This window comes from Dasypus novemcinctus, chromosome X (genome assembly GCF_030445035.2).
Source record: "Dasypus novemcinctus isolate mDasNov1 chromosome X, mDasNov1.1.hap2, whole genome shotgun sequence".
NCBI lineage: Eukaryota > Metazoa > Chordata > Mammalia > Cingulata > Dasypodidae > Dasypus > Dasypus novemcinctus.
Genome location: NC_080704.1, coordinates 407,048 through 432,250, shown reverse-complemented (window position 1 = coordinate 432,250; position 25,203 = coordinate 407,048). Strand labels below are relative to the sequence as shown.

At 56.1% G+C, this 25,203-nt stretch overlaps 1 protein-coding gene across 1 annotated transcript; it reads right to left on the bottom strand.

The window, feature by feature from the left end:
- Nucleotides 1–1,173: 1,173 nt before the first annotated feature.
- Nucleotides 1,174–22,767, bottom strand: GTPBP6 (GTP binding protein 6 (putative)). The gene is made up of 10 exons (XM_058292106.2): nucleotides 22,389–22,767; nucleotides 20,230–20,367; nucleotides 18,995–19,065; nucleotides 18,731–18,861; nucleotides 17,747–17,817; nucleotides 16,875–17,033; nucleotides 14,824–15,032; nucleotides 4,556–4,704; nucleotides 2,413–2,565; nucleotides 1,174–1,630 (listed from the first exon to the last, which is right to left on the bottom strand). Exons 1-10 carry the CDS (start codon nucleotides 22,765–22,767, stop codon nucleotides 1,507–1,509), a joined length of 1,584 nt encoding a protein of 527 aa, XP_058148089.1. The 3' UTR covers nucleotides 1,174–1,506.
- Nucleotides 22,768–25,203: the final 2,436 nt, after the last annotated feature.

Genomic DNA, 25,203 nt, shown 5'->3' with positions numbered 1-25,203 from the left:
TATGTTTATGTTTTCTTCATGTTTTTTAATGGAACGCTCTTTGTGATCTATTAACTTTAATTTAAAAAGCCCTGTGGGCAGGGCAGCTTCTTCTGAGGTCTCAGGGCTGTGGGTGGCGCTGGGGTCCCTCTGGGGTCTGGGTGGCACTCGGCTTCTTTGGGGGTCTCCAGGGCTGTGGCGGGGCTGGGGTCCCTCTGGGGGGTCGGGGCGCCCCCTTGCCTTCCAGCGTCTCGAGGCCCTGCCCCTTGGCCAGTGGCCCCTTCCTCCCATCACTGGTCTCTGACCCCCACCCCCTGCCTCCCCCTTGTAAGACCTGCCAAGTCACAGAGCCCACCTGGACCCCAGGACCCGCCCCTCAGGAGTGCCCACTCGGCTGCGCAGGCCCCTTGGCCACGGCAGAAGAGTCATGGCCCCCAGGCCCGTTTCCGCTGACGGGACCTTCCGGGACTGGGCTTCCACAGGACGGCGCGACTACGGGGGCCGCAGGAGAGGCTGGGGGGATTGGGCCCAGGGCAGCGAGGGGCCGCTGCACACGGGCTGCACGAGGACCACCTGGAGGGGACAGAGACTGCCTTCTCCAGGCCTTCTGGAAAGTTCACTCAACGTTTCAACGTTCAGGACGAGAGGGGCAGAGGCCTTTTTTATCAGTTATCCCTGAAGGCTGAAATTCTGGGACAACTCAAAAGCGCGAACTAAGTGCAAATCTAAAATAGCCCAAAAAATTCTATTAACCTTTCCCTGGTGCCAAGAGGGGAAGACGGTGTCCTCTGCTGCTAGCTGTTTCCCGTAGAAAACGCAATTGAAAGCGCTTCCCGCCCTTTGAGACGCACCGAGTCTTCTCAGGAGCCAGGAGCTTCCAGCCGGCAGCCGGCCCTGCGCCGGGGCGGTCCATCCCGCAGCGGCCACTCTGAGCGGGGACCCTCCGGCCCCGCTCCAGGAAGCTCCACTGCAGGACGCGGCCTCCTGCCCGCCCACAGGAAGCCTTGGTTTTGAGATGCAGGGCGTCCCCGAGCCTGCAGGTGAAAGGCCGCGCTCTCCTCCAGCGGGACGCCTGTTCAGGCGTACAACTCTGGTTTCCGCTTCTCCCTTCGTGGAGACCGCGGCGAGCCTGCCTTCGGACCTTTGTTTCTCCAGTGCCACCAGGGGGAAAAGCAAAAGGCAGTCTGCGTCATCTGAAACAACACACAGGAGAAACTGTGTTTCACGGACGTTTGTTATTTACACAACTGAAGGGCCAGAAGCTCCGGGGCTAGAGATTCCAGTTCACAGGTGGAGGACAGAGCAGGCAGCCTTTGCTGTTTTGGAACGGGAGCATCCGGAGGTAGAGCCGAGCACACGACCCATTTCTCTCCACCGAGGAGAGGCACACGCCGTGGGTTTCGGGGCGCAGCCCGGTGTGGGGCTCGCTCGCCGCTCACGGCAGAGGTCCAGCAGGACGCCGGGCAGAGCTGCTGCCACGTCCCCAAGAGGCCAGAGCAGGCGAGACCACAGGCCGTGGGCGCCTGCTCACCACGGAAAGAGCTTCCTGAACCTGCTGTAGGCGGAGCTGCTGATGACGACCGTCACGTGGGCCGTGCCATCCTCTGGGACCACGTCCACGTCCTGCACCGTCGCCTCCCGGTAGAGCCAGCTGGGGAGGACACACCATGGACGCAGTTAGCGGGGGGCGCCGGCCGGTCCACGCCCGCTGGGACGCCTCCCGATTGAGCCAGCTGGGGAGGACACGCCATGGACACGGTTAGCAGGGGGCGGCAGCCAGTCCCCGCCGGCCGGGACACCTCCCAGTGGAGCCAGCTGGGGAGGACATGCCGTGGACACAGCGGGGGGGTGGCGGCTGGTCCACGCCGGCTGGGACGCAACGCCCACGACCCTCGCACGGCACAGGCTCTCGTGATCAATGCTGACCCTAAAAGAGCCATTTGCCCGACAGGAAGGGAGAACTGTCTTTTTTCCAGGAGGGTGGGGAGCATGGGTGCCAGCCCTGAGTTATAGAAGCAGCGGTCAGGCCTCTGGTGCTCTCAGGTGGAGGAGCGCAGCTGCAGGCCTCAAGTGCACTGGAGGAGCGCAGCTGCAGGCCTCAGGTGCTCTCAGGTGGAGGAGCGCAGCTGCAGGCCTCAGGTGCTCTCAGGTGGAGGAGCGCAGCTGCAGCCCTCAGGTGGAGGTGGGTGCACAGCTGCAGCCCTCAGGGGAGGTGCCAGCTGCAGGGTGTGGCCTCTCAGGACGCCTTGGGCCTCCACCTGCTCCCAGCACCTGCACTGCCAGCTCTCCACCAGCCACGAGGCCCATTTCAGGGGACCCTCGGCCTGCACAGTGAAGCCCCATCGCCCACCCATGGGCCCCGCCTCCGCCCCCCTGCAGACCCCGCCTGCCCGCGGGCCCCACCTCCGCCCCCGTGGCCCTGGCCCCACCCACCTGAGCTGCTCTCCGGCCAGCCTGACTCTGAGGGTGAGCACCTGCCTTCCTGTCGCCCTCAACACGGCATCCTCCAGCGCCGCCTTGAGCTCCTCCAGCCCGTGCCCGAGCAGGGCGGAGACCGCCAGGGCCTGGGGCTCGGGGGGGCTGTAGCTGTGTGGGAAGGGGAACAAACACTGCTCAGCCCAGGGACCCACCAGGGCCGGCCGAGGTGAGGCATGCAGGTGGCGGGTTGCAGACGGCCTCTGACCTCTGCCCTCTGGCTCAGCCTGCCTGGCCGTGGCTGCTTGGCCGGCTCAGGCCAGCGCCCTGGCCCATCTGGGTGCTTAAGATGCAGGACAGCGAGCAGGGACTGTTCTGGAGCCTGGGGTGCAACCTCCAGACATGGAGAGAATTAGGCTGAGGCTCTACCTGGCCACATTCAGCCAGGTGAACTCAGGGGAAGCACAGGCGGGGGTCGGGGCAGGCGGGGGTCGGGGGCAGGCGGGGGTCGGGAGCAGGCGGGGATCAGGGGCAGGCGGGGATCAGAGGCAGGCGGGGGTCGGGGCAGGCGGGGGTCAGGGGCAGGCGGGGGTCGGGGCAGGCGGGGGTCAGGGGCAGGCGGGGGTCGGGGCAGGCGGGGGTCAGAGGCAGGCGGGGGTCGGGGGCAGGCGGGGGTCGGGGCAGGCGGGGGTCAGGGGCAGGCGGGGGTCGGGGCAGGCGGGGGTCAGGGGCAGGCGGGGGTCGGGGCAGGCGGGGGTCAGAGGCAGGCGGGGGTCGGGGGCAGGCGGGGGTCGGGGGCAGGCGGGGATATGGGGCAGGCGGGGATATGGGGCAGGCGGGGGTCGGGGCAGGCGGGGGTCGGGGGCAGGCGGGGGTCAGGGGCAGGCGGGGGTCGGGAGCAGGCAGGGGCCAGGGGCAGGCGGGGGTCGGGGCAGGCGGGGGTCGGGAGCAGGCGGGGGTCGGGGGCAGGCGGGGATATGGGGCAGGCGGGGGTCGGGGGCAGGCGGGGGTCGGGGGCAGGCGGGGGTCGGGGGCAGGCGGGGGTCGGGGGCAGGCGGGGATATGGGGCAGGCGGGGCTCGGGGCAGGCGGGGGTCATGGGCAGGCGGGGGTCAGGGGCAGGCGGGGGTCGGGAGCAGGCGGGTGTCGGGGGCAGGCGGGTGTCGGGGAATATGGGGCAGGCGGGGATATGGGGCAGGCGGGGGTCGGGGCAGGCGGGGGTCGGGGGCAGGCGGGGGTCAGGGGCAGGCGGGGGTCGGGAGCAGGCAGGGGCCAGGGGCAGGCGGGGGTCGGGAGCAGGCAGGGGCCAGGGGCAGGCGGGGGTCGGGGCAGGCGGGGGTCGGGGGCAGGCGGGGGTCGGGGGCAGGCGGGGGTCGGGGCAGGCGGGGGTCGGGAGCAGGCAGGGGTCAGGGGCAGGGGGGTCGGGAGCAGGCGGGGGTCGGGGGCAGGCGGGGGTCGGGGGCAGGTGGGGGTCGGGGGCAGGCGGGGGTCAGGGACACATCTTCCAGATGTGGGGGTGAGGCCAGAAAAGGTTCCGTAGACAGGAGACACTGAGGCCAAGTCTCTACCTGGCCACTCTCAGCCAGGTACACTCGGGAGGCACAGACAGGTGTCAGGGCAGACAGGGGTCGGGACACAACTTTCAGCACATGGGGAGAGAGAAGGAAAGTTTCCATAAAGGAAAGCCTGAGGCCAAGGCTTTACCTGGCCACGCTCAACCCGGGAACCTCAGGGGAGGTGCAGGCAGGGGTCGGGGCAGACAGGGGTCAAGGGAGTTAGATATCAGGGCAGGCAGGTACCAGGGACAGTCAGGTGTCGGGGACAAGTGTCACGGCAGTCAGCCATCTGGGCACACAGGTGTCGGGGACAGTCAGGTGTCAGGACAGGCAGGTGTCAGGGCAGTCAGGTGCCAGGGCAGTCAGCTATCTAGACACACAGGTGTCGGGGCAGGCAGGTGTCACGGCACACAGGTACTAGGAGCAGGCAGGTGTCAGGGCAGGCAGGTGCCAGGGACAGTCAGGTACCAGGGCAGTCAGCTATCTAGGTACACAGATGTCAGGGCAGTCAGGTGTCGGGGACATAGGTGTCGGGGCCATAGGTGTCGGGGCATGCAGCCATAAGTCAGCCACCTGTGCACACAGGTGTCGTGTCGGCCGGCTCACCCCGGCACTAAGTCCACCTTGTTGTGAACTTCCACGACAGAGTCCAGCAGCGGGGCGGGCAGGCGCAGGCTGCGCAGGGTGGACAAAACGCTGGCCTTCTGGAGCTCGGCCTCGGGGTGGCTGACGTCCCTCACGTGCACGATCAGATCCTGCGGGCACGAGCAGAAGCAGGCGTTGGGGCTTCCGCCAAAAGAACAGGGAGCAGCCGGGCCTGGGGGGGCGGGCGCGGGAGACCTGGGCAGGGCTGCCGGGGAGGAGGGGTGCAGTGCCGCGCTGCTCTCGGACAAGGCGGCTCGGGTGCTGCTCTCGGACAAGGCGGCTCGGGCGGCAGGACGCCCCGGGATGGCCCTGGCGCGCTACAGAACCAGCGCAACCGCACCACAATCCCCGGGGCCTCGGCAGACCTGGGAAGGCTGACCCCAGGTTCACATGGAACTGCAGGGGGCTGCGGAGAGCCAAGACCACCTCAGGAACAACAGAGCTGAAGGGCTCGCCCTCCACTTCAAGACTATGAGAAACCAGTCATGAAAGCGGCCAGGGCAGCACATGGAGAACTGAGCTCAAGCTACGGTCAGACATTCCACCAGGCTGCCAAGTCCACCCACAGGGGAAAGGGCTGCTCAACAGACACTGGTAAAACTCAAAACCCATAGGCAAAAGAATGAAACCGGAGCCCTGCCTCACACCATGTGCCAGTGTTAGGTCAGATGGATCAATGACCCAAGCGTAAGAGCTGAAGTTTAGATGAAGACAGAGGGGAAAACCTTCAGGGCCTCGTACGAGACAAAGATGTCCCAGATAGGGTGCCAAAACGCGAGCAACAGGAGAAATAGATGGCACTTCGTATGAGGAAAAAACGTTTGTGCATTTAAGAACATTGTCTGAAACGTGAAAAGACATTCTAAAGAATGGAAGAAAGGGAAGTGGATTTGGCTCAACTGATAAGAAGGCCTACCACACGGGAGGTCCAGGTTTCAAACCCCAGGCCTCCTGACCCATGTGGAGCTGGCCCACGTGCAGTGCTGATGCGCGCAAGGAGTGCCCTGCCACGCAGGGTGTCCCCCATGTAGGGGAGCCCCACGCGCAAGGAGTACGCCCGATTAAGGAGAGCCAGCCCACGTGAAAAAAGCGCAGCCTGCCCAGGCGTGGCGCTGCACACACAGAGAGGTGATGCAGCAAGATGACGCAACATCGAAACAGACTCCCAGTGCCACTGACAAGAATACAAGCAGACACAGAAGAACACACAGTGAATGACATAGAGAGCAGACAACTGGGGGAGAAGGGGAAACTTAAAAATAATAAAATAAATAGGTCTTTAAAAAAAATGGAACAAAATATTTGGAAACTACATATGTAGCAGGAGTTTAATATACAGAATATATAAAGAACACCCACAACTCAGCAACAAAAAAATAAACAATTCAATTGAAAAATGGACAGAAGGCTTAACTATACATCTCTCCAAAGAAGATATACAAGTGGCCAAAGAGTACATGACAAGATGCTCAACATCATTAGCCATCAGGGAAATGCAAATCAAAACCACAATGAGATACTGATGTGGGCTATGGGCGGGAGGCTCTTTGTCTCTTCAGAGATAACCTAAACTATCTGTGACTTGCGGGTGTGGGATGATGAAAGGCTGCAGTCCTGCCCTTGGTGAGCAGGAGACAGTTTAACAATGCAAGGTCTATAAACTTTAAGTATTCAGGGGAAATGCAAACCAAATATGCTAAAAGCTTATCGAATGCCTGAGGTCCATGCTAAAAGCTTACCTAAGATGTAAAAATATATGCTAATTCAAGCCTATTGAGAACTGAAACAAAAAGACCATTTGGCCTTTCCTCTCTGTATAAAAGGGACTAAAAAAATCTTGTTCGGGGCTCGGGATTCAAACAGAAAGTTCCCGAGTCCAGCCGGCTGTCAATAAACCATTTTTCCTTCTCAAAATCATTCCTGAGTCCTGGCCTCTCTATACTCAAATAATTAAACTTCTCTCAAATTCTACAACATTTTTGGCGACTCTGGTGGGACACAAACGAAGGCCAGAAACGGTAGCATTTTGCTGCCCCTTCCAAATCCCCGAGGAAGCCGGGAGGACTCGGATGAACCCCAAATCTGGGCGCCCCTGGATTAAATTTAATCCAGAAAAGATGTGGGCTCCACCAGAATCTTCCCGACAAAAATCGAGGGCAATGGAAGGTCTGAAGAGAAAGCTTCTGGGAACGAAAAAGAACTCTGAACATGGAAGAAGGTAAGACTCCCCGGGTGAGCACAGTCTGGGAGGTCCTAGCTTTAATTGCTAGGAAGGGGAGGCTGATCACCTCCCGAGGGAACCCTAGTAGCCCCAGAAGGCTGGGGGGAAGCCGTTCTCTCTAGGCTTGGGAAAAGGAGAAAAACCAGGGAAAAGCCCTGGTGTTTTGGGTTTGTCTAACTGCACGTTAGAATCTGGTACTGGTCTTATATCCACTGAAGGAGTGGAGTCTTGATTTCAATAGGAAGGGCTGTGTATAGGTTTGAGTCCTAATGTCCTGGAGAAAAACCGGAAAAAAGCCCCGGTGTTTTGCGTTTGTCTAAATGCATGTTAGAATCTGGTACTAGTCTTATATCCACTAAAGGAGCGGAGGCTTGATTTTAATAAAAAGGGCTGTTTATAGATTCAAGTCCTAACGTCCCAGAAATTGGTCTAGATTAAAAAAACAAACAAAACAAAACTTGATTACAGGAAAATGGATCGGCTTTTCTAGTGGAGCTTGGTCTGGGTGTAAAGTTTAAAGAGTGAAAAAAGTCTAGCTGAAATCTTTTGTTATGGAGCTAAGTTGTGAATAAATTCGCTTTATACCAAATGTTAAGTGTTCTGAGGTTTGTGATGGCTGTGGGGGCAGCCATGCTGAAAATAAATATATAAACTTGTGGGTCAGATTAGTGACCTTTGTGCTTCTGTCTGTGTCAGCTCAATGCTAGTGTTGGAGTTGTGTCCTTATGTAAAGTAGAATTACAGCTGAGCTGGAGCCCTCCCTAGCCATTGGCAAGGGGGTGAAATGATTATGGGGCAAAACTGAGGAGTCTGAATGTTTGCGGAGTCTAGATGTTTGTGCATGCTCTGCTGTCTTGTCTCTGGTCTGCCCCTTTGCCGGGGCTTGGAGGCCATCTGTGTCCGCGCCACGCACCCAAGTTTGTTGGGGATGTCCCAGTCAGGGTGGCTGGGTCCCCTGGAGAGTTGCCGAATTTGAGTAGGTTCTGTCTGCCCATTTTGGCTGAAAGCTGGAAAGGGGAGAGCAGCTTGCCCCTTTCCAGTGAGTCCACACCTTCTATTCATAAGCCGCATTCCTGTTTGATTGTTGTGCAACCGACTGCCTGAAAGGGGGGGAAGTGAAGGGTGTAAAAAGCAGAATCAGAATAAATGCAGTAAAGTTCCCTCCATAGGGTGTCAAAGCCAAAATACACTTTTGCATTCTGCCCAGGTTCTTAGAAGGTATTGTAGTAACTTTAAGTAACAGAATGTGTTCTGTGAAGGTAAAATTTGTCTTAAAGGTATAAATAATTATAAAAGTTTTACAAAGCATTGTTTAAAGTATTTAAATGGCTAATTGCAGAAAGTCATTATTAAACAAAAACTGAATAGATAATAATAATAATAAAAAGTAATTTTATAACAAATTTATTTGGCAGCCAGCCTCCCCTGCCAACTTGCTTCCAAAGAAACTGTTTCTGGTATTACATGCTACTAAGTATTTAAAGTGAAGGAAAGTTCATTATTTTAACAAGCTTGTTTAGTATTAATGGCAATTATATGTTGTAAAAAGTTTGCCTGGTAACTTAGTATGTGGGATATATGTAATGTGTTTTTATTGTTAAGGAAACAGAAGATGATTTTGTCCTAAGATAAAATGATTGATTATTGGAAAGAGTAGAGTGTGGGACAAAACCTGAATGAATACTGAAAGTGTAGAAGGTTTGTGGAAGGAAACTTTTATGATTAAAATTGAATAAGATCAGTATACAAAGAAAATCTGTTTTATCAAAATAGCTTCTTGTGCTTTAACCTCATCATTTCCTCAGTGTTTGAAAAAGAAGGGGTCTTCTCTTTTAAAGAACATTATATTCTAGAGATCAAATCCTGAAAAGTAGCTTTTTATTTCAAACTAACTGCAAGAGATTTATTCTTTTACCTTAAAAGAAAAACTAAAGTAATAGTTAAGTTCATTTAATATAAATCGAATAAAAGGTGTTTAAAGGTGTTACAAAATTAAGTTTTTTTAAAAATTAATAAAAACTGTAACTAAGTTAAAATCAATTATAAATGCATTTATATTATAAAACAGTGGAAAGATAATAACTAAAATTATAGCTGGGTGAATTTAGCCTGAAACTATTATTCAAGTGTAAATTCTAAACTAACCTTTCCTTTGTTTATGGTTACTTCAAGCCTAACCTCACCCCTTGCCTTTGCCTATGGTTATTTCATAATAGCTTCTGCCCCTACAGGCCAAAGCAAAGCTGGGACATCACTGTCTCCTGTCCTGGTATTAGTAACCCTTTCTCTCATGAATTCAAGTGTAAACTAAATAAAATTGCTGCCTGATGGAATAAGGTTAAATGACCACTGGAGTTTTATTATCTCCAAAATCAAAAGAGGGGTGGAGGGGGCGAAGTCTCCTGCCTTGATGGTCAGTGTTCCTAAGAGTAGTAATTCATGAGAGAAACCAGTCTGTCTCCCTGAGGCTTCAAATAGAAGAAATAAATATATATAAAATTAATCTTGTTGCTTATCCAAAATTCTGCTAAATTCAAAGTAAAATATAAAGTTCTGAAACAAAAAAACAGTGCTAAAGCATTGAGAACATTTTGGTTACAATCCATTAAGAAAGAAAATTCTTGTGTAAAACTGCATAGTCATAGTATAAAACTGCACAGTCATAGTGCAAATTAAGAAGAGTTTCAGGAGTCTTTGAAATGTTTTGCAGTCACACTTGTTTCATAAGAATTAGAAGTTTAAAGTAACTAAAGTTACGTTGTTGTGTCAAACTATTCATGTCTGCCTATTTGCTCAAATTGTTAAGGTTAAATATGCAGTTATAAGTAATACATATTTCGGGACCCCAAATTAAGCTAAACAGTATATAAAATAATGCAAATTATAAATAATATCAATGAGTTTTGTTTCTGTGTCTAACTCTTTGTGTCTGTCCATTTGCTCAGTGTATGTCTTCATACATCAGGATAATATCAAATTAACAAATGAAAATTCTTAAAAAAGCTCTATTCAAATTGTTAATTAAATATGCAGTTATATATGTAAATATTCTTAAAGCCCAAATTGAACTAAGCAGGATGAAAAAGTCATAAAAATCTGATTATAGAAACAATTGGGAAAGAGCCTCCTCTTTGCAAGAGCTTTAAAGGCAAGACTAGGTGTGGCAGATTAAAGCTATCTACTGGGCTAGGGAATTAAGAACCAGTTTGCCCTGTAATTTCCCAGTTTAAACCTTTTGTCAGCCATAAAATGCAAAAAAAAAAAAAACCCACAAAGATTAGGTTAATTTTCACATAAGAAAAATGTTGATGTAACCTGGCGGCCTGCTGCGTCAGTCTCCCACTCCCGGGTTGGACAGCAGTGGAGGAGACCAGTTTAGGCCAGTCCTATGGGCAGTGGAAGGATGCCCAAGAAGGAGCTAAGTCGGTGTCATTTCAGCACTAAATTCTATTCCTTATTTGAGAAAGGGGGGAGCAGGTAAAAACTAAAATGGTTAGAATGTGATAGAGGAAGCAGTTAAATCACAAACTTTTGCGTAAGAAAGTTAAATCTCAGATAAGCTGTAACTTCTGAAGTATCCAATCTACGGAAAAACAGAAGAAAAGCTTGCATGCTAGGCTTAGGGGTATAAATTGTGTCATTTTTCTTTGTTCGGGGTACCAGCCGTATCTGGCTCTGCGCCCTTTCTTGCAAGATTGAAAATAAATTCTTTTCTTCTCCACAATCTGGTAAGCCTTATTTTCTTCCAGAAGATTTCTTCCCAACAAAATGAAGGTAATTAGTGGCTCTATTAACAAATTTCAGTAAGTAAAGGAAAGTCCATAAAAACTATGGAAAAATCTTTCCTAGGTTATGATTAAAAAATTAAATAATTGTGTAATGTGTTTTAAAACCTGATAGTCAGTATGCTTTTAAATTATTAATTTTCATAACTGAAACAAAAAAAAAAAGTTTTTAGCTTCCTGTAAGAGAAAAAGAAAACATTCCTTGCATAAACTATAATGGTTTCAATTTTATTTAACTTGAGTGTAATCTCCCATAGTTAATTTATAAACTAAATTAACATTATGTACAAAATCTTTAGAGTAATGAAAATTGTAAGTTCACATTGGTGAAATTAGGCTAAAGGAAAAAGATTGTAGATATGCTCTCTTAAATAAATAGAATAAATTTTTTTGGTAATTGTAATTTAATAAGTTTATTTAAACATAAAGTGTCCAGTCAATGTGGTTATAGTCAATTATAAGGAGTTTGTAAAACATCTGCCAAACTGAAAATGTTTAAATAATTCTAGTTCTAGAAGTCATTGTTAACTAAAACTTAGATTAGTATTGGTAGCAGAAATAACTTAATGATAATAAAACTTGTCTGAAGGCCACCACAAAGTACATATTTAAGTAAATGGTAATAAAAAGTTATCTTGATTCTATTGGAAATCTTCTGTTTTCATTTTAACAATGAAAAATAATATTTTTCCTCTATTACTAAAGTAAAGTACCTACTGTTATCTTCATAGTAAAATTGTGTAAGTAAACAGTCATTTGATATATGTGTTGCATTAAGTTGTTTAAAATATATATAAAAACAAGGAACAAACTTTAACATTGTCAAACTCTTGTGCATTCAAACCAGGCCTTGTATACATTACAGGTGGCCTCTCCATGTGAGTTATTGGCTAGGCTGGTCACTGACCCCTCAATTAAAATATGTGTTATATCAGTCTCTGGTTCTGCTCCTGAAGTCGATGGAAACTATATTGCAGTTTCAAGCTCCTGCAGCAGCCAGTAATGACTCAGTACAGCCAAGTGTACAATGGATATCGCCTCCAGACTGGCACTGTTCCATAGTGCCAGAGAGCACTACGCACCAGGCTAGTAGAATACTGGAAAATCTCTCTAAGATGAAGGATGCTGCGACTTGCTCACTGTGTTGAAGAACATGCTAAGTGGAGCCATGATACCAGGATACTGTAAGTGAAACTTAAACACAATTGGCATTATGGCCTGCTCTCATGGAGAGATAACATGTAAGGTATTACAAACCTGAAACTCAAAACTAATAATTGCAACTCTGAATCCTTATGCATTAAGTAATGCATTAGTTAATATTAAGTGCTGTACTTTTATCCTGTACTAAATATATGCCTAATAATTATAACGTTATCTTTTCTATTTTGGATCAAGTGCAGAAGTATATTAGACATGTTAAATTCCTGGTAAAATCATTTTCTAAACAGTTAAACATGTCTGTAGAATAAGGTGGCAGTCTCAGCCAGTCTCAGTCAACTTCTATATTCTGCTGTACTCTGCTGTGTAGCAAAGGTGAAGCTTGCTTGCTGATGGTGAGTCACCTATTGAACAAGTCAAAATTGCTAGAAATTGTACAATTAAAACCAAGGTGTAAAAAACCTTTATTCTGTAGTTCTGATCACTCCCACAGGTGAAAACTAAGAGTATTTCCAAATTAGTGTTCTAATCCTGAGTGAAGCCAGTTGCCCAAGGAGTGCCAGTTCACCAGGAGCATCTGACAGAGCGAATGAGTGCCAATCATTGAACAGCTTGGAATGTGTCTTCAGACAAAGCTAAGTGTCTGTTGCAATTTATCTCTGAAGATGACTAACTTAAAAAAAGAATATATATGCTGTTCCCACCAGCTTTTAAGGAGTGCCATCTTTATAGGCACCTAACCTTGTCTACCTCTGTAATCCAATGTGTCCTCTTTTAAAAACAGGTATTCCAAATTTTTAATTAAGTTTGTTTCTTTCAGAGTGAACATCTTATTAACCATATGAAAACTTCATCCAACTTCATACAGAATGCCAGATCCATCTTCCTCCAGTTAGAATAAATTAAAGAGTTTTTACACCTTATTAGGCAATGACTACAGCCCATGGCCAGCAGGAAGCAGTTACAGAAAAGAAATCGTCTCCCTTCAGCACCACTTTAAATTAAAGGTGTAAACTCTTCAAGGGTAAAATAAAATTAATAGATGGATCTGGAACCTGACTGGAAATCCACATGAGCGCTGGTGGCTGCAGGATGACTGCAGGAGGCCCCTACCCCAGGATTCTGCTGTCCAGAATAAAAACTTCTAAACTTTTAAAAACAGTCCTAGATGCTACACTAAAGATTGATAAATAATCAATCAAAACAACAAACAGCCATTCATCTCATAGCTCCAACAACAATTATGCCAAAGCTTAGCAAGTTAAACTTTGGCAAAGGGGGGAAATGATGTGGGCTATGGGTGGCAGGTAACCTAAACTATCTGTGACTTGTGGGTGTGGGATGATGAAAGGGTGCAGTCCTGCCCTTGGTGAGCAGGAGACAGTTTAACAATGCAAGGTCTATAAACTTTCAGTATTCAGGAGAAATGCAAACCAAATATGCTAAAAGCTTATCGAATGCCTGAGGTCCATGCTAAAAGCTTACCTAAGATGTAAAAATATATGCTAATTCAAGCCTGTTGAGAACTGAAACAAAAAGACCATTTGGCCTTTCCTCTCTGTATAAAAGGGACTAAAAAAATCTTGTTCAGGGCTCGGGATTCAAACAGAAAGTTCCCGAGTCTGGCCGGCTGTCAATAAACCATTTTTCCTTCTCAAAATCATTCCTGAGTCCTGGCCTCTCTATACTCAAATAATTAAACTTCTCTCAAATTCTACAACAACACCATTTCACACCCATAAGAAAGGTTGCTATTTAAAAAAATGGGAAAGAAGTGCTGGAGAGGGTGTGGAGAAACAGGAGCGCTCACTCAACTGCTGGTGGGAGTGTAGAAGGTGCAGCCTCTGGGGAGGCCACTGGGGGTTCCTCCGAAAGCAAAGTACTGAACTGCCGGGTAACCTGGCAGTCCCACCAAGTACAGACCCTAAGAATCCAAAGCAGGGACTTGGACAGACACGTACACAACGATGCCCATCGCAGCATTATTCAAATAACAGAAGGCGGAAGCAGCCCCATGTCCTTCAGCGACGCATGACAGAACCTAGACTTCCGGTCACCGGGGCGGGGACAGGGAAGGGGAAGTCCAGGCTCAGCGGGCAGGGTCCCACCTGGAACGTGGAAGAAAGGGCTTGGGAACGGACGGAGGGGAGGGCAGCACAACGCTGGGAACACAACTGAGAGGACCGAAATGTGTATCTGATTACGATTAAACGGGAAAATGGTAGGTGGTATATGGGGCAACAGAATAAGAGTTCTGTAAAAGTCCAGACAGCTACCCTGCACAAACTGGGAACCTAAGCCAAACCACGGAGTACAGTTACGGCACAACTACAAGAACGTGCTATCCACTGCAACAAATGTCCCTCGCCAACGCAAGGAGTTGGTGGTGGGCTGGTGTGTGGGAATTCTGTATTTCACGCACAGTTATTCTGCAAACCCACAACTTCTCTGATAAAACGGTAACAAAATGAAGGGCTGGTCCACGCTTCAACACAATGAACCTTGAAGACGTGTGAAACCAGCCGACAGAAAAGGACAAACAGTGTATGACTCCAGGCACAGGAGATCAGAACAGGGAAACCCGCACGGGCAGGACGCGGCCGGAGGCTGCCGAGCGCGGGGCCGGGGAACGAGGGCTGACCGCTGGTGCGTTTGGGGAAAGGCCCTGGAAGTGGACAGTGGTGACGGCTGCACAAAGCTGGGAATGAACCCCAACCACGGCACTGCCCGCTTCCAACGCCCAGCTCTACGCCAATGGATTTCACCCAAGAGAACACACGTGCCACGTGCCGGGAGCTCAGCCCTGTCGCGGCAGGCAAGAGCTGCCCCTGGGCGAAAGCTGGTCTGATCTGGGCTGCTTTACTATCCCGCTGCTCCTGAGCTCAAGGTGAGCGCAGGCCTGCCGCGGGACACAGCGTCGGGTCTCGGCGAGCACGCGGCACGGGGACCTCCTCCCAGCCCGGGGACAGTCCCGCCTCGCTCTAACTCCCTGCACCCTCCCGGGGCTCCGGGCTCCGCTTCGAGGCGGAGCTGGCCCACGGCAGCCCTGCCCGCGCACCTACCGAGCACGCCACGTCTTCGAGGGTGGCGGAGAAGGACCCGACCAGGCCGTGCGGCAGCTGGGAGAGGAAGCCGATGGTGTCCACGTAGAGGACGGGCATGCGCGAGGGCAGCAAGCCGCCGTGGGCGGTGACGTCCAGCGTGGCAAACAGCTGGTCCCGGGGCTGCAGGGCGGCCTCTCCGGTCAGCGCCTTGATCAGGGAGGTCTTGCCTAAAAGCGGGTCAGAGGTGAACATGCCGCCCGCACGCGGGGGGCGCTGCTCCTTGGGGCAGGCTGGACAGCGTGTGGTCCACGGCTCCTGCCTCCTGCCATCCTGGCCTCCCAGGCGACCGGTCACACTGGACAGGGAGCCCGCGGGAGCCACCCGTTCCTGGGCCGGGCCGCAGAGGCAGCCCTTCCGGGCAGCCGGACCCCGTACTGGGGGTCTCGGCTGGCCACCAGGGACTGGGAGGTGACCCCGTGGCCTAGCAGCTGGCCCAGAAGGCGCGTGGAGGCCCCGGAAGGCGAGCCCCGTCTTCCGAGTCAGGCCGTTCGCCCTGAAGCGGCCTCGCTGCCCCGTACAGGCCGGCGCACTGGCGGGCGGGCCTGGGGTCTTGGGGATCTAACCAGGGACCTAGCCGGGAATTTAAGGAATCAAGAGCTGCTGTGGGCAGGACGGTGGCCCTGGGGGCCCGGAGGCGAGCAGGCACAGGCTGCGCAGAGCAGACCAACGCTCCTCCACCTCTGCTCGGCCCTACTGACAAATAAGGGGGCAGCGCCCCAAGCTCTGGGGCACAGGGCGGGGTTCTGAGGAGGAGACACACACGCGTGTTAGGTCTGCTGAGCCCTCGGGTGTGGCGGGAAGTCACCGGTCCTTCCTGACGTGGACCAGGAGCCCCGGGGACGGGGCTTGGTTTCCCTCACACCTGTGCTCGTCGGGCACTGTGGACGGGGCTGCGCCCACGTGATCCGCAAACACAGGTGGTGGAGGAGCTGGGGGATGCTCGGTTCTCGTTTACCGCATGATGCCTGCGATATTTCAATGCTTTGTAAGTGCTGGGGGTGGAACTGTGTTCCCCAAAAAGATTTCATGGGACCTCAGGACGTGACCTCGTCTGTAAAGAGGGTCGTTGCGGGTGTGGGAAAAGGTGAGGTCACGCTGGAGGAGGGCGGCCCAACCCAACAGGAAGGTGTCCTTGTATGCGGAGAGACAGACGGACGCAACGTGAAGGCAGAGCCACGGCGACACAGCCACAAGGGACGCCCAGGGCCACGGGGTTGGCAGAGGCAGGAAGGGGCCTCCCTGAAGCCCCGGCCAGAACCAGCCACCCCTCGGCATCAGAGCTGGGAGACGAGAAGCTCCCGCGGTCGAGCCACGTCTGCGGTACGAGCCACGGCATGGCAGGTCGAGTCACGTCCGTGGTACGAGCCATGGCAATTCCAGGACACCGACACGACTGCGACACAATCAGAAATGTCCGTCTCCTACGTACCACTCTGCTTAACATGCACGTTGACACACAGCTTAAGACTCTGAGCGGTTCTACGGTGTAAAATCCAAACGGCTTTTCTTCTCCTACAAAAATACCCACTTTACATAGATTTTTTCTTTGGAGAAACCAGGGGCCGGAGAACGCACCTGGGACCTCGTATATGGGAAGCCGGCGCCCAACCACTGAGCCACACTGGCTTCCCTAAGCTGGCTTTTTCATTTCTTTTGCTTGTTTCTGTTTTTTTAGGAAGCACCAGAGACTGAACCTGAGACGTCCCATATGGGAAGCGGGCACTCAACCCCTCGAGCCACATCTACTCACGTAAATCAGTTTTTAATCATTTAAATCAATTTTCCCCCTATTCAGGAGGAAAAAGAGATGCCCACAGCCCAGCGTCAGGTCCATCGACGGCCTCGCCCACACGGTGGCACTGGCCCCTCCACAGCTCAGAGGACGGGGCTGTACCCCAGCTTCTTCCAGCTACCAGTCACCCTCAGCAGTGCCCGCTTGTGTGGTGGACTCTCCTAAAACGTTTCCGGTCTGGGGAAAGCATATCTCACTTTCAAGAATTTCTCCTTACCACAATTCGTGTAACCCACCACGGAGATCACGGGAAATTCTCGCCTCACGCGATCCTTTCTGAGAATCTGTCTCTTCTTTTTCAGTTTCTCGAGGGCCTTCTTAATTTTCATTTCCTTTTCTTTTAAGAGACGCTGTTGCAGTTGCATGAAAGATTCTCCTAAAAACAGGCAAGATGGCCAAGCCGGTGAGCACAACGGCACGAAGAGGCAAGAGCAGCCGAGCCGGAGGGCTTTGGTGGGAGGCACGGAAGGCTTGCTCTCGCCAGCCGGGCAGGGAGCGGCCTGCCTGGGCAGCCGCAGCCGCCCGTTCTAAAGGGCTGCCTGCCGCAGGGCGCTGCCGGCCCTGCTCCCTGCTCCCAGACACCAGGGCATGACCCCAAGGGATGAGCTCAGACAGCGGGGCACGACCTCAGACAGTGGGGCACGACCTCAGACAGTGGGGCATGACCCCAAGGGATGACCTCAGACTCCGGGGCACGACCTCAGGTGCCAAGGGACAACCTCAGAAATGCTGAGGCATGACCTCAGACGCCATGGGATAACCTCAGGCACCAGGGCATGACCTCAGAGGCCAAGGGACGACCTTAGATTCTGGGGCACGACCTCTGACACCAGGGCACAACCTCAGGCACTGAGGCATGACCTCAGAGGCTGGGGCACGATCTCAGACATCAGGGTACAACCTCATTCAGACACGGGCACAACCTCAGATGCTGGGGCACAACCTCAGAAACACCAAGGCATGACCTCAGATGCCAGGGAATGACCTTAGTTGTCAGGGGACGACCTCAGGCACTGGGCACGACCTCAGCGCCAGGGCATGACCTCAGACATCAGGGGACAACCTCAGGTGCGGGGCACAGCGCCTTACCTGACCCCAAGTTGCAGCGAGAGCCCCCTCCTCGTCGGTCCAGGTGTGTGCCACCGTGTCTCAGCTTCGACCTGTGTGGACAGGAGAGGTCGGTCGGCTGCAGACGCACACCCTTCCTGTAGGGCCGGAGCTCGGGCCCCAGCTGTAGGCGCGAGGTGAGGGTGGTGGCTCTGCCCGGGAGGGGAGGGGCCGCACTGAGGTGACCCCTGCAGCTGGGCAGGGTCCCCACCCAGCAGGCCAGACACTGCAGGCGGCTCCTTGAGCCTCGCAGGGTGGATGATGCTGCGTCGCCATCACCGGCAGGCGCCAAAGGCGTGGAAACAAAGGGGCTGAGGACGCTGCTGTGCTGCGAGAGAGGCCCACGGGGGGAGGTGGACGACGACCCCAGCAAGGCGTGCCCTCAACCTAAACCCTGTCCACAGGGGAGCGCACCTGGAAGCGGGACCCCCCCGAGATGTGTTCAGCTGAGGCTCGGCCCAGCTGAGCCAGGTGGGTCTGCGGTTGTAGACCCAGAGGCCTCGGCTGAAACAGGAGCCAGAGCCCAGGGAGAAGGTGGAAGCAAGCAGTTAAGAGAGGAGCAGGCACGGGTAGAGAGGAGACGAGAGGGCGGGGGCACGGGCGGAGAGGTGGTGAGACACGGCAGCGGCACGGAACAAGGACCCCAGGGTGGCGGCAGAGCTGCGGGCCGTGGAGCAGGACCGGCCACAGCCAAACCCCGACGCGCCGGCCCAGAGCCTGGACGTGCCAACACGTGCCGAAAGGCTGGGCTATAGCTCCAGAACCAGGGCAGAAAAAATGCCCGCTGCTTAGCCAATGGCAGGTTTTTATCACAGCAGCCGGAAAGCAGAGGATTCCCCATTCAACCCTGAGTGGGGAGGGGGCTGTGCGCAGACCACCTGAACAGGGGGCTCCACCCAGACCACCTGAGCGGGGAGGGGGCTCCACCCAGATCACCCGAGCAGGGAGGGGGCCCGCCCAGACCACCTGAGCAGGGGCAGCTCAGCCAGCGCGATCTGCAGCCTCGCCTCCTTAGTTCGGGCATTGCAGCGGAAAATGTGCAGGACGATGGTGAACCGGTCGAAAACCTCCAGGCCCCAGGCAGCCTCGAGTTCTTTCTGGGAAAGCAGCGGGCGAGACGGCCCGACAGTGAAGAGCAGCCGGCCTAGGACAAGCGGCTCCGTCCCACCCGGGCAGCGGCGCGACCGGGAGCGCGGGCGCTGAGGGTCGCCACGGCAGGCGTTCCGGTACCTTCGTCTGCGGGGCCATCCTCTCCACGTTCAGAAAGACGGACGAGATTTCCGGCGAGCCTCTGATTCTCTCTAATGCAAATAAAAGGGCACCAGAGTTTGCATGCTCGGACATCTGCACTGGGACCATCTCCGCGCTGGTGTTGGCGTGAACATGTGCTGGCATGAGCACACGCCACCTGGTTTCTTGACGCGCACGGCCACCGGGCCGTGGGGGGGTCACGGGAGAGGCCCGGGCTCCAGCCAAAGCGGCGACACCTCAGCGATGGGGAGCCTGAACTGGGCGGTGAAACGGGTGGGATCAAGGCCACCTGCCCCCAGCGAGGTCACAGAACGCATATGAGGACCCCCCCACACCTGGCTGATGAGTGGGGGTGGTCGGGGAGGGAGCAGCCGTGCCTCTGGGGGCATTGGGGCCACACAGCCTCAGGCAGGGTGGCACTGGGGCAGAAGGCACGAGGGGTCTGCACAAAGTGGTCTTAGAGCGGCCCGCTTCCACGTCATCACACATACTGAGTCTGTGCCGCCTACTCTACTAGCTAAGCTTTACGTGGAATCGACAGGGGCACTTTCCCAGTCGCTTGTGAATGTGCGCAGAGCTGCAGAAGCCAGAGCTGCGTGACGTATGACGTGCTCCCAGCTGGGGTCGGACAAGGACGTCAGCGTTCATGCTGAAAACACATCCTCACCGCAGCCGCAGGGCCACGATCTTTCCATTCCTGTATCACCCCCACTGCCTACACTTTCTAAGTGCAGGAAGGCCGAGCTGTGCCTTATGGAGAAAACAGGTGTGCTGAGAAGCTCCTTTCGGGGCTGAGGGGTGGCACTACCGGCTGAGAGCTCAGCGCTAGTGAGTTACCAATGTACTAAATCAGAAACACACAAGATGGACATCACTTGTGAACAACTCTGCCCGAGCTGACCCTGGAGGCAGTGGTCTGGGGCTCGCTCAGTCAGTGGCTTCCTGGGACACGCGGTGAGTAACGAGCATCACCGCACCTGAATCCAAGGAGGCCTGTAAACCACCTCCACCCAGCCTTTGCCAGCGGCCACCGAGACCTCTCTGGGGCCTCATCATATGCTGACGTCCACCTTTCTCAGTATCTGACCGTCTTACTTGCTCTGAGGAGGCTTCCCCAACCCCAGAGGACCCCTTGCCAGCCCACCCCATCTTTGCATCGTTTCTCTCCATGCAGGAACGGAGGTGTGAGAGGAGCACCTTCCTCCAAGACTCACCGGTGAGCTGCTCGAAGTTCCCCTTGCCGAAGATGAGCCTGCTGTCGGGCGTCTTGGTGGGCATCACCACCGTGTCCACGACGGTCCAGCCGTCCAGCGTATGGACCAGCGCCTTCGCCTCGGCCACCTGCCACTCAGCTGTGGGGAGGGAGACGGGGTCGCTGTGGATGAGCCGCATGAGTCAAAAATCCAGGGACAAGAGGACAGAAGAGGAGACAGAGGGGAGAGGACACCACGCGGAGACAGAGGCAGGGAGAGGGATGCAGCCAGGAGCCAAGGAGCACCTGAAGACGAGGCAGGGGAGAGGACACCATGCAGAGACGGAGGCAGGGAGAGGGACATGGCCAGGAGCCAAGGGGCACCTAGAGACCAGACAGGGGAAGAGGATGCCCATGGAGACAGAGGCAGAGAGGGGGTAGTGGCCGGAAGCCAAGGGGCTCCCCACAAGGCCGGCCCGAGGCCCCGCCCTCTACAAGGCCCCGCCCCTAGACCACGCCTTCCCGCAGGCCCAGTCCTTCTCCCAGAGACCTGTCCCAGAAGCCACTCCCCCCACAAGGCCCACCCTAGGCCCTGCCCTCCACAAGACCCCACCCCTACGCCACGCCTTCACGCAGGCCCAGTCCTTCTCCTGGGCCACCAGGGGAGAGGCAGGAGGGGGATTTGAACTTGTGGCCTCTAGAGCAGAGAGAAGGGAATTCCCGCTGTCTTCAGCCCCCAGGAGCCCCCACTACCCTGACACCTTGTCCCACCAGGACCCTGCCCAGCCCCTCTTCTTCCCTGCGCCTCACCTTTCCCCTTCAGGCACCTCATTTCCTTCAGCAACTTCTGCCACAGTGCACTTCTTTGAGCACCCAGTCCCTCTGTCCCGTCCCACCACTCTCTTTGGGCAGGGTTTCAGGGAGGGTCCCTGAGCTCTGGCCTCAATTTCCCCTTCCGTTTCCCCAGCTCCTTGTTTAAGCTTCTTGGTGGCAGTGTCCCGGCAGGCTTTGTTCTGAGTAGGTGCTGGCAACAAGCCACTTAGCTCTGGAAACCACCAGGTCTGGTACAGATGGGGAGACCGAGGCACAGGGGGCCTTGACACCAGGGGTAAGGCTGGGAAGAAGGGGCCAGGCTAGCTCTGAAAGTGTGTGCTGGGGCTCCCGGTTTTCTCTGGGGGCCCCCATTCTGGCTCTTGAGGAGTGTCCCTGCTCTCTGGAAGAGTCCCTGCTCTCTGTGGGGCTCCCCATTTTGCTCTCGAAAGGCAGGGAGAGCTGGGTATGTCTCACAGGAAGGGAGAGAATTCCAGACCCGGGGTTCTGCCAGACCTTAGCTTGGGGAGGAAGGGATAGATGCCCCTCGGCTCCTGCAAGAACTGTACATTTTGGAAACACTCTCGTGTAAAAACATTTGATCAGTCCCTGGGGCTTTCAACCAGAAATTACCATTTCTGATGCGGTTCCTGCAAACACGTGATAACACAGGGACTGCATTTCCCTCCATCCCCTCATCCCTCCAGCTCCTGCTCTTGGCACACACCCACCCCCACCCCCACCCCTAACCCACCCACCTAGACCCTCCCCAGGTGAGGTCCGGACATCAACACCGGCCCCGCCCCCAGAAACCACGCCCCCAAAGCCCTCCCCAAGACCACGCCTACACGAAGCCCACGCCCTTCTCTCGGAGGCCTGTCCCAGAAGCCACGCCCTCAAGGCCCCACCCCCTAGACACGCCTTCACGTAGCCCACGCCCTTCTGGAGACCTGTCCCAGAAGCCACGCCCTCAAGGCCCCACCCCCTAGACACGCCTTCACGTAGCCCACGCCCTTCTCTCGGAGGCCTGTCCCAGAAGCCACGCCCTCAAGGCCCCACCCCTAGACACGCCTTCACGTAGCCCACACCCTTCTCCTGGAGACCGGTCCCAGAGCCACGCCCACAAGGCCCACCCGAGGCCCCGCCCTCGAGGCCCCGCCCCTAGACCACGCCTTCACGTAGCCCACGCCCTTCTCCTGGAGACCTGTCCCAGAGCCACGCCCACAAGACCCGTCCGATGCCCCGCCCTCAAGGCCCCGCCCCTAGACCACGCCTTCACGTGACCCACGCCCTTCTCCTGGAGACACGTCCCAGAAGCCACGCCCACAAGACCCGAGCCCACGCCTTCGCGCAGGCCCTGCCCTCGGTCACCTCGGGTCAGCTGCGGGCTTCTCTTGCCCCATTTGACCTCCGGGTGGACCACGCAGACGCGCTGGGCGCCCCCGGGCAGCAGCGGCTCCCTCAGCGGCTCCCTCAGCAGCTCCTCCTCCTCCTCCTCCTCCTCCTCTTCCTCCTCCTCCGAGCTCCCATCGTCTAGTTCTTCCTCCTCCTCTCCGGCTCGCACCCTCCATCCCTCCGCTCGAGGGCCCCGCGCGTCGCCCCCCGCCCCCCGCAGGCCCGGGTCCCGGGGGCCGAAGGCGGCGAGCGCGCGCGCGGGGCAGGGAGGCGGCGGGGGTCCCGGCGCGGGGCTGCGGCGGAGGGCGCGGGAAGGCCGGAGCCGCACGCGGACGGCGGCCCGGAGGGCCCACATTGCGTCTGCGCGCCCAGGGCGGCGGGGCGGGGCCTCGGGAGCTCGCGCAGGCCTGGACAGAGCGGGCTCCGGTTGGTCGCCCGGCGTCAGGTGGGCGCCGCCTGATTGGCCCGCGCGGCTGCCGCTCGCCGAGGCAGAGGCCGGGGCGCGCCGTGGGGGCCGGGTTTCTTCCACGGACCCTGCAGCGCTCTGGGTGCCTTGAGCAGCGCGGGCGGAGGCGGTTCGGGCCCGTGTCCCGCGGATGCGGGGTTCCTCCCAGGGCCCTCGGGTCTGAGCCCGAGCCCATTGGGGGTTCCGATCCGGCCATGGCGCCCGAGCACGCCTTGGGGGTCCTCATTAGGCCCTGGGATCTGGGCCCGCCTTGGGGGTCCCCATTATGCCCTGGGGTCAGAGCCCGCCTTAGGGGTCCCTATTAGGCCCTGGGGTCAGAGCCCGCCTTAGGGGTCCCTATTAGGCCCTGAGGTCAGAGCTTGCTTCGGGGGTCCCTATTAGGCCCTGGGGTCAGAGCCTGCCTCGGGGGTCCCCATTAGGCCCTGGGGTCAGAGCCTGCCTCGGGGGTCCCCATTAGGTCCTGGGGTCAGAGCCCGCCTTAGGGGTCCCTATTAGGCCCTGAGGTCAGAGCTTGCTTCGGGGGTCCCTGTTAGGCCCTGGGGTCAGAGCCTGCCTCGGGGGTCCCCATTAGGCCCTGGGGTCAGAGCCTGCCTCGGGGGTCCCCATTAGGCCCTGGGGTCAGAGCCTGCCTCGGGGGTCCCCATTAGGCCCTGGGGTCAGAGCCTGCCTCGGGGGTCCCCATTAGGCCCTGGGGTCAGAGCCTGCCTCGGGGGTCCCCATTAGGCCCTGGGGTCAGAGCCTGCCTCGGGGGTCCCCATTAGGCCCTGGGGTCAGAGCCTGCCTCGGGGGTCCCCATTAGGCCCTGGGGTCAGAGCCCGCCTTAGGGGTCCCTATTAGGCCCTGAGGTCAGAGCTTGCTTCGGGGGTCCCCGTTAGGCCCTGGGGTCAGAGCCTGCCTCGGGGGTCCCCATTAGGCCCTGGGGTCAGAGCCTGCCTCGGGGGTCCCCATTAGGCCCTGGGGTCAGAGCCTGCCTCGGGGGTCCCCATTAGGCCCTGGGGTCAGAGCCCGCCTTAGGGGTCCCTATTAGGCCCTGGGGTCAGAGCCTGCCTCGGGGGTCCCCATTAGGCCCTGGGGTCAGAGCCTGCCTCGGGGGTCCCCATTAGGCCCTGGGGTCAGAGCCCGCCTTAGGGGTCCCTATTAGGCCATGGGGTCTGAGCCTGCCTCGGGGGTTCCCATTAGGCCCTGGGGTCAGAGCCTGCCTCGGGGGTCCCCATTAGGCCATGGGGTCTGAGCCTGCCTCGGGGGTTCCCATTAGGCCCTGGGGTCAGAGCCTGCCTCGGGGGTCCCCATTAGGCCCTGGGGTCAGAGCCTGCCTTGGGGGTTCCCATTAGGCTCTAGGGTCTGAGCCTGCCTCGGGGGTCCCCATTAGGCCCTGGGGTCAGAGCCCGCCTTAGGGGTCCCTATTAGGCCATGGGGTCTGAGCCTGCCTCGGGGGTTCCCATTAGGCCCTGGGGTCAGAGCCTGCCTCGGGGGTCCCCATTAGGCCATGGGGTCTGAGCCTGCCTCGGGGGTTCCCATTAGGCCCTGGGGTCAGAGCCTGCCTCGGGGGTCCCCATTAGGCCCTGGGGTCAGAGCCTGCCTTGGGGGTTCCCATTAGGCTCTAGGGTCAGAGCCTGCCTCGGGGGTCCCCATTAGGCCCTGGGGTCAGAGCCCGCCTTAGGGGTCCCTATTAGGCCATGGGGTCTGAGCCTGCCTCGGGGGTTCCCATTAGGCCCTGGGGTCAGAGCCTGCCTCGGGGGTCCCCATTAGGCCCTGGGGTCTGAGCCTGCCTCGGGGGTTCCCATTAGGCCCTGGGGTCAGAGCCTGCCTCGGGGGTCCCCATTAGGCCCTGGGGTCAGAGCCTGCCTTGGGGGTTCCCATTAGGCTCTAGGGTCTGAGCCTGCCTCGGGGGTCCTCATTAGGCTCTAGGATCGGAGCCTGCCTCGGGGGTCCCCATTAGTCCTTGGGGTCAGATCCTGTCTTGGGAGTCTCCATTAGGCCCTCGGGTCAGAGCTCGCTTTCGGGGTTCCAGTCCGGCCCCGGTTCTCGAGCACCCCTTGGGGGTCCCGAGCCGTGGGGTCTGGCCCAGCTGCCTTCCAGGGAATGGGCTCTGGGCGAAATTTCCCCTGAAGTGCCCCTGAACGCGCAGTGCGGGGCCTACTGGGCTCCCTTGTCCTTGCACGGCTAAGGGTTGGGGGCTGGCGACCCTTCAGCTGACCCTCAGCCTCGGCCGTCCTGGGGGGCTGGAAAGGCCCGAGCAGGGCTGTGCCTCGCCAGGGAGAAGGGTCTCGCCCGCCCTCTGCCGACAGCGAAGGGGCCGCGCTCTGGATGCCGGTGGAAAGGCGC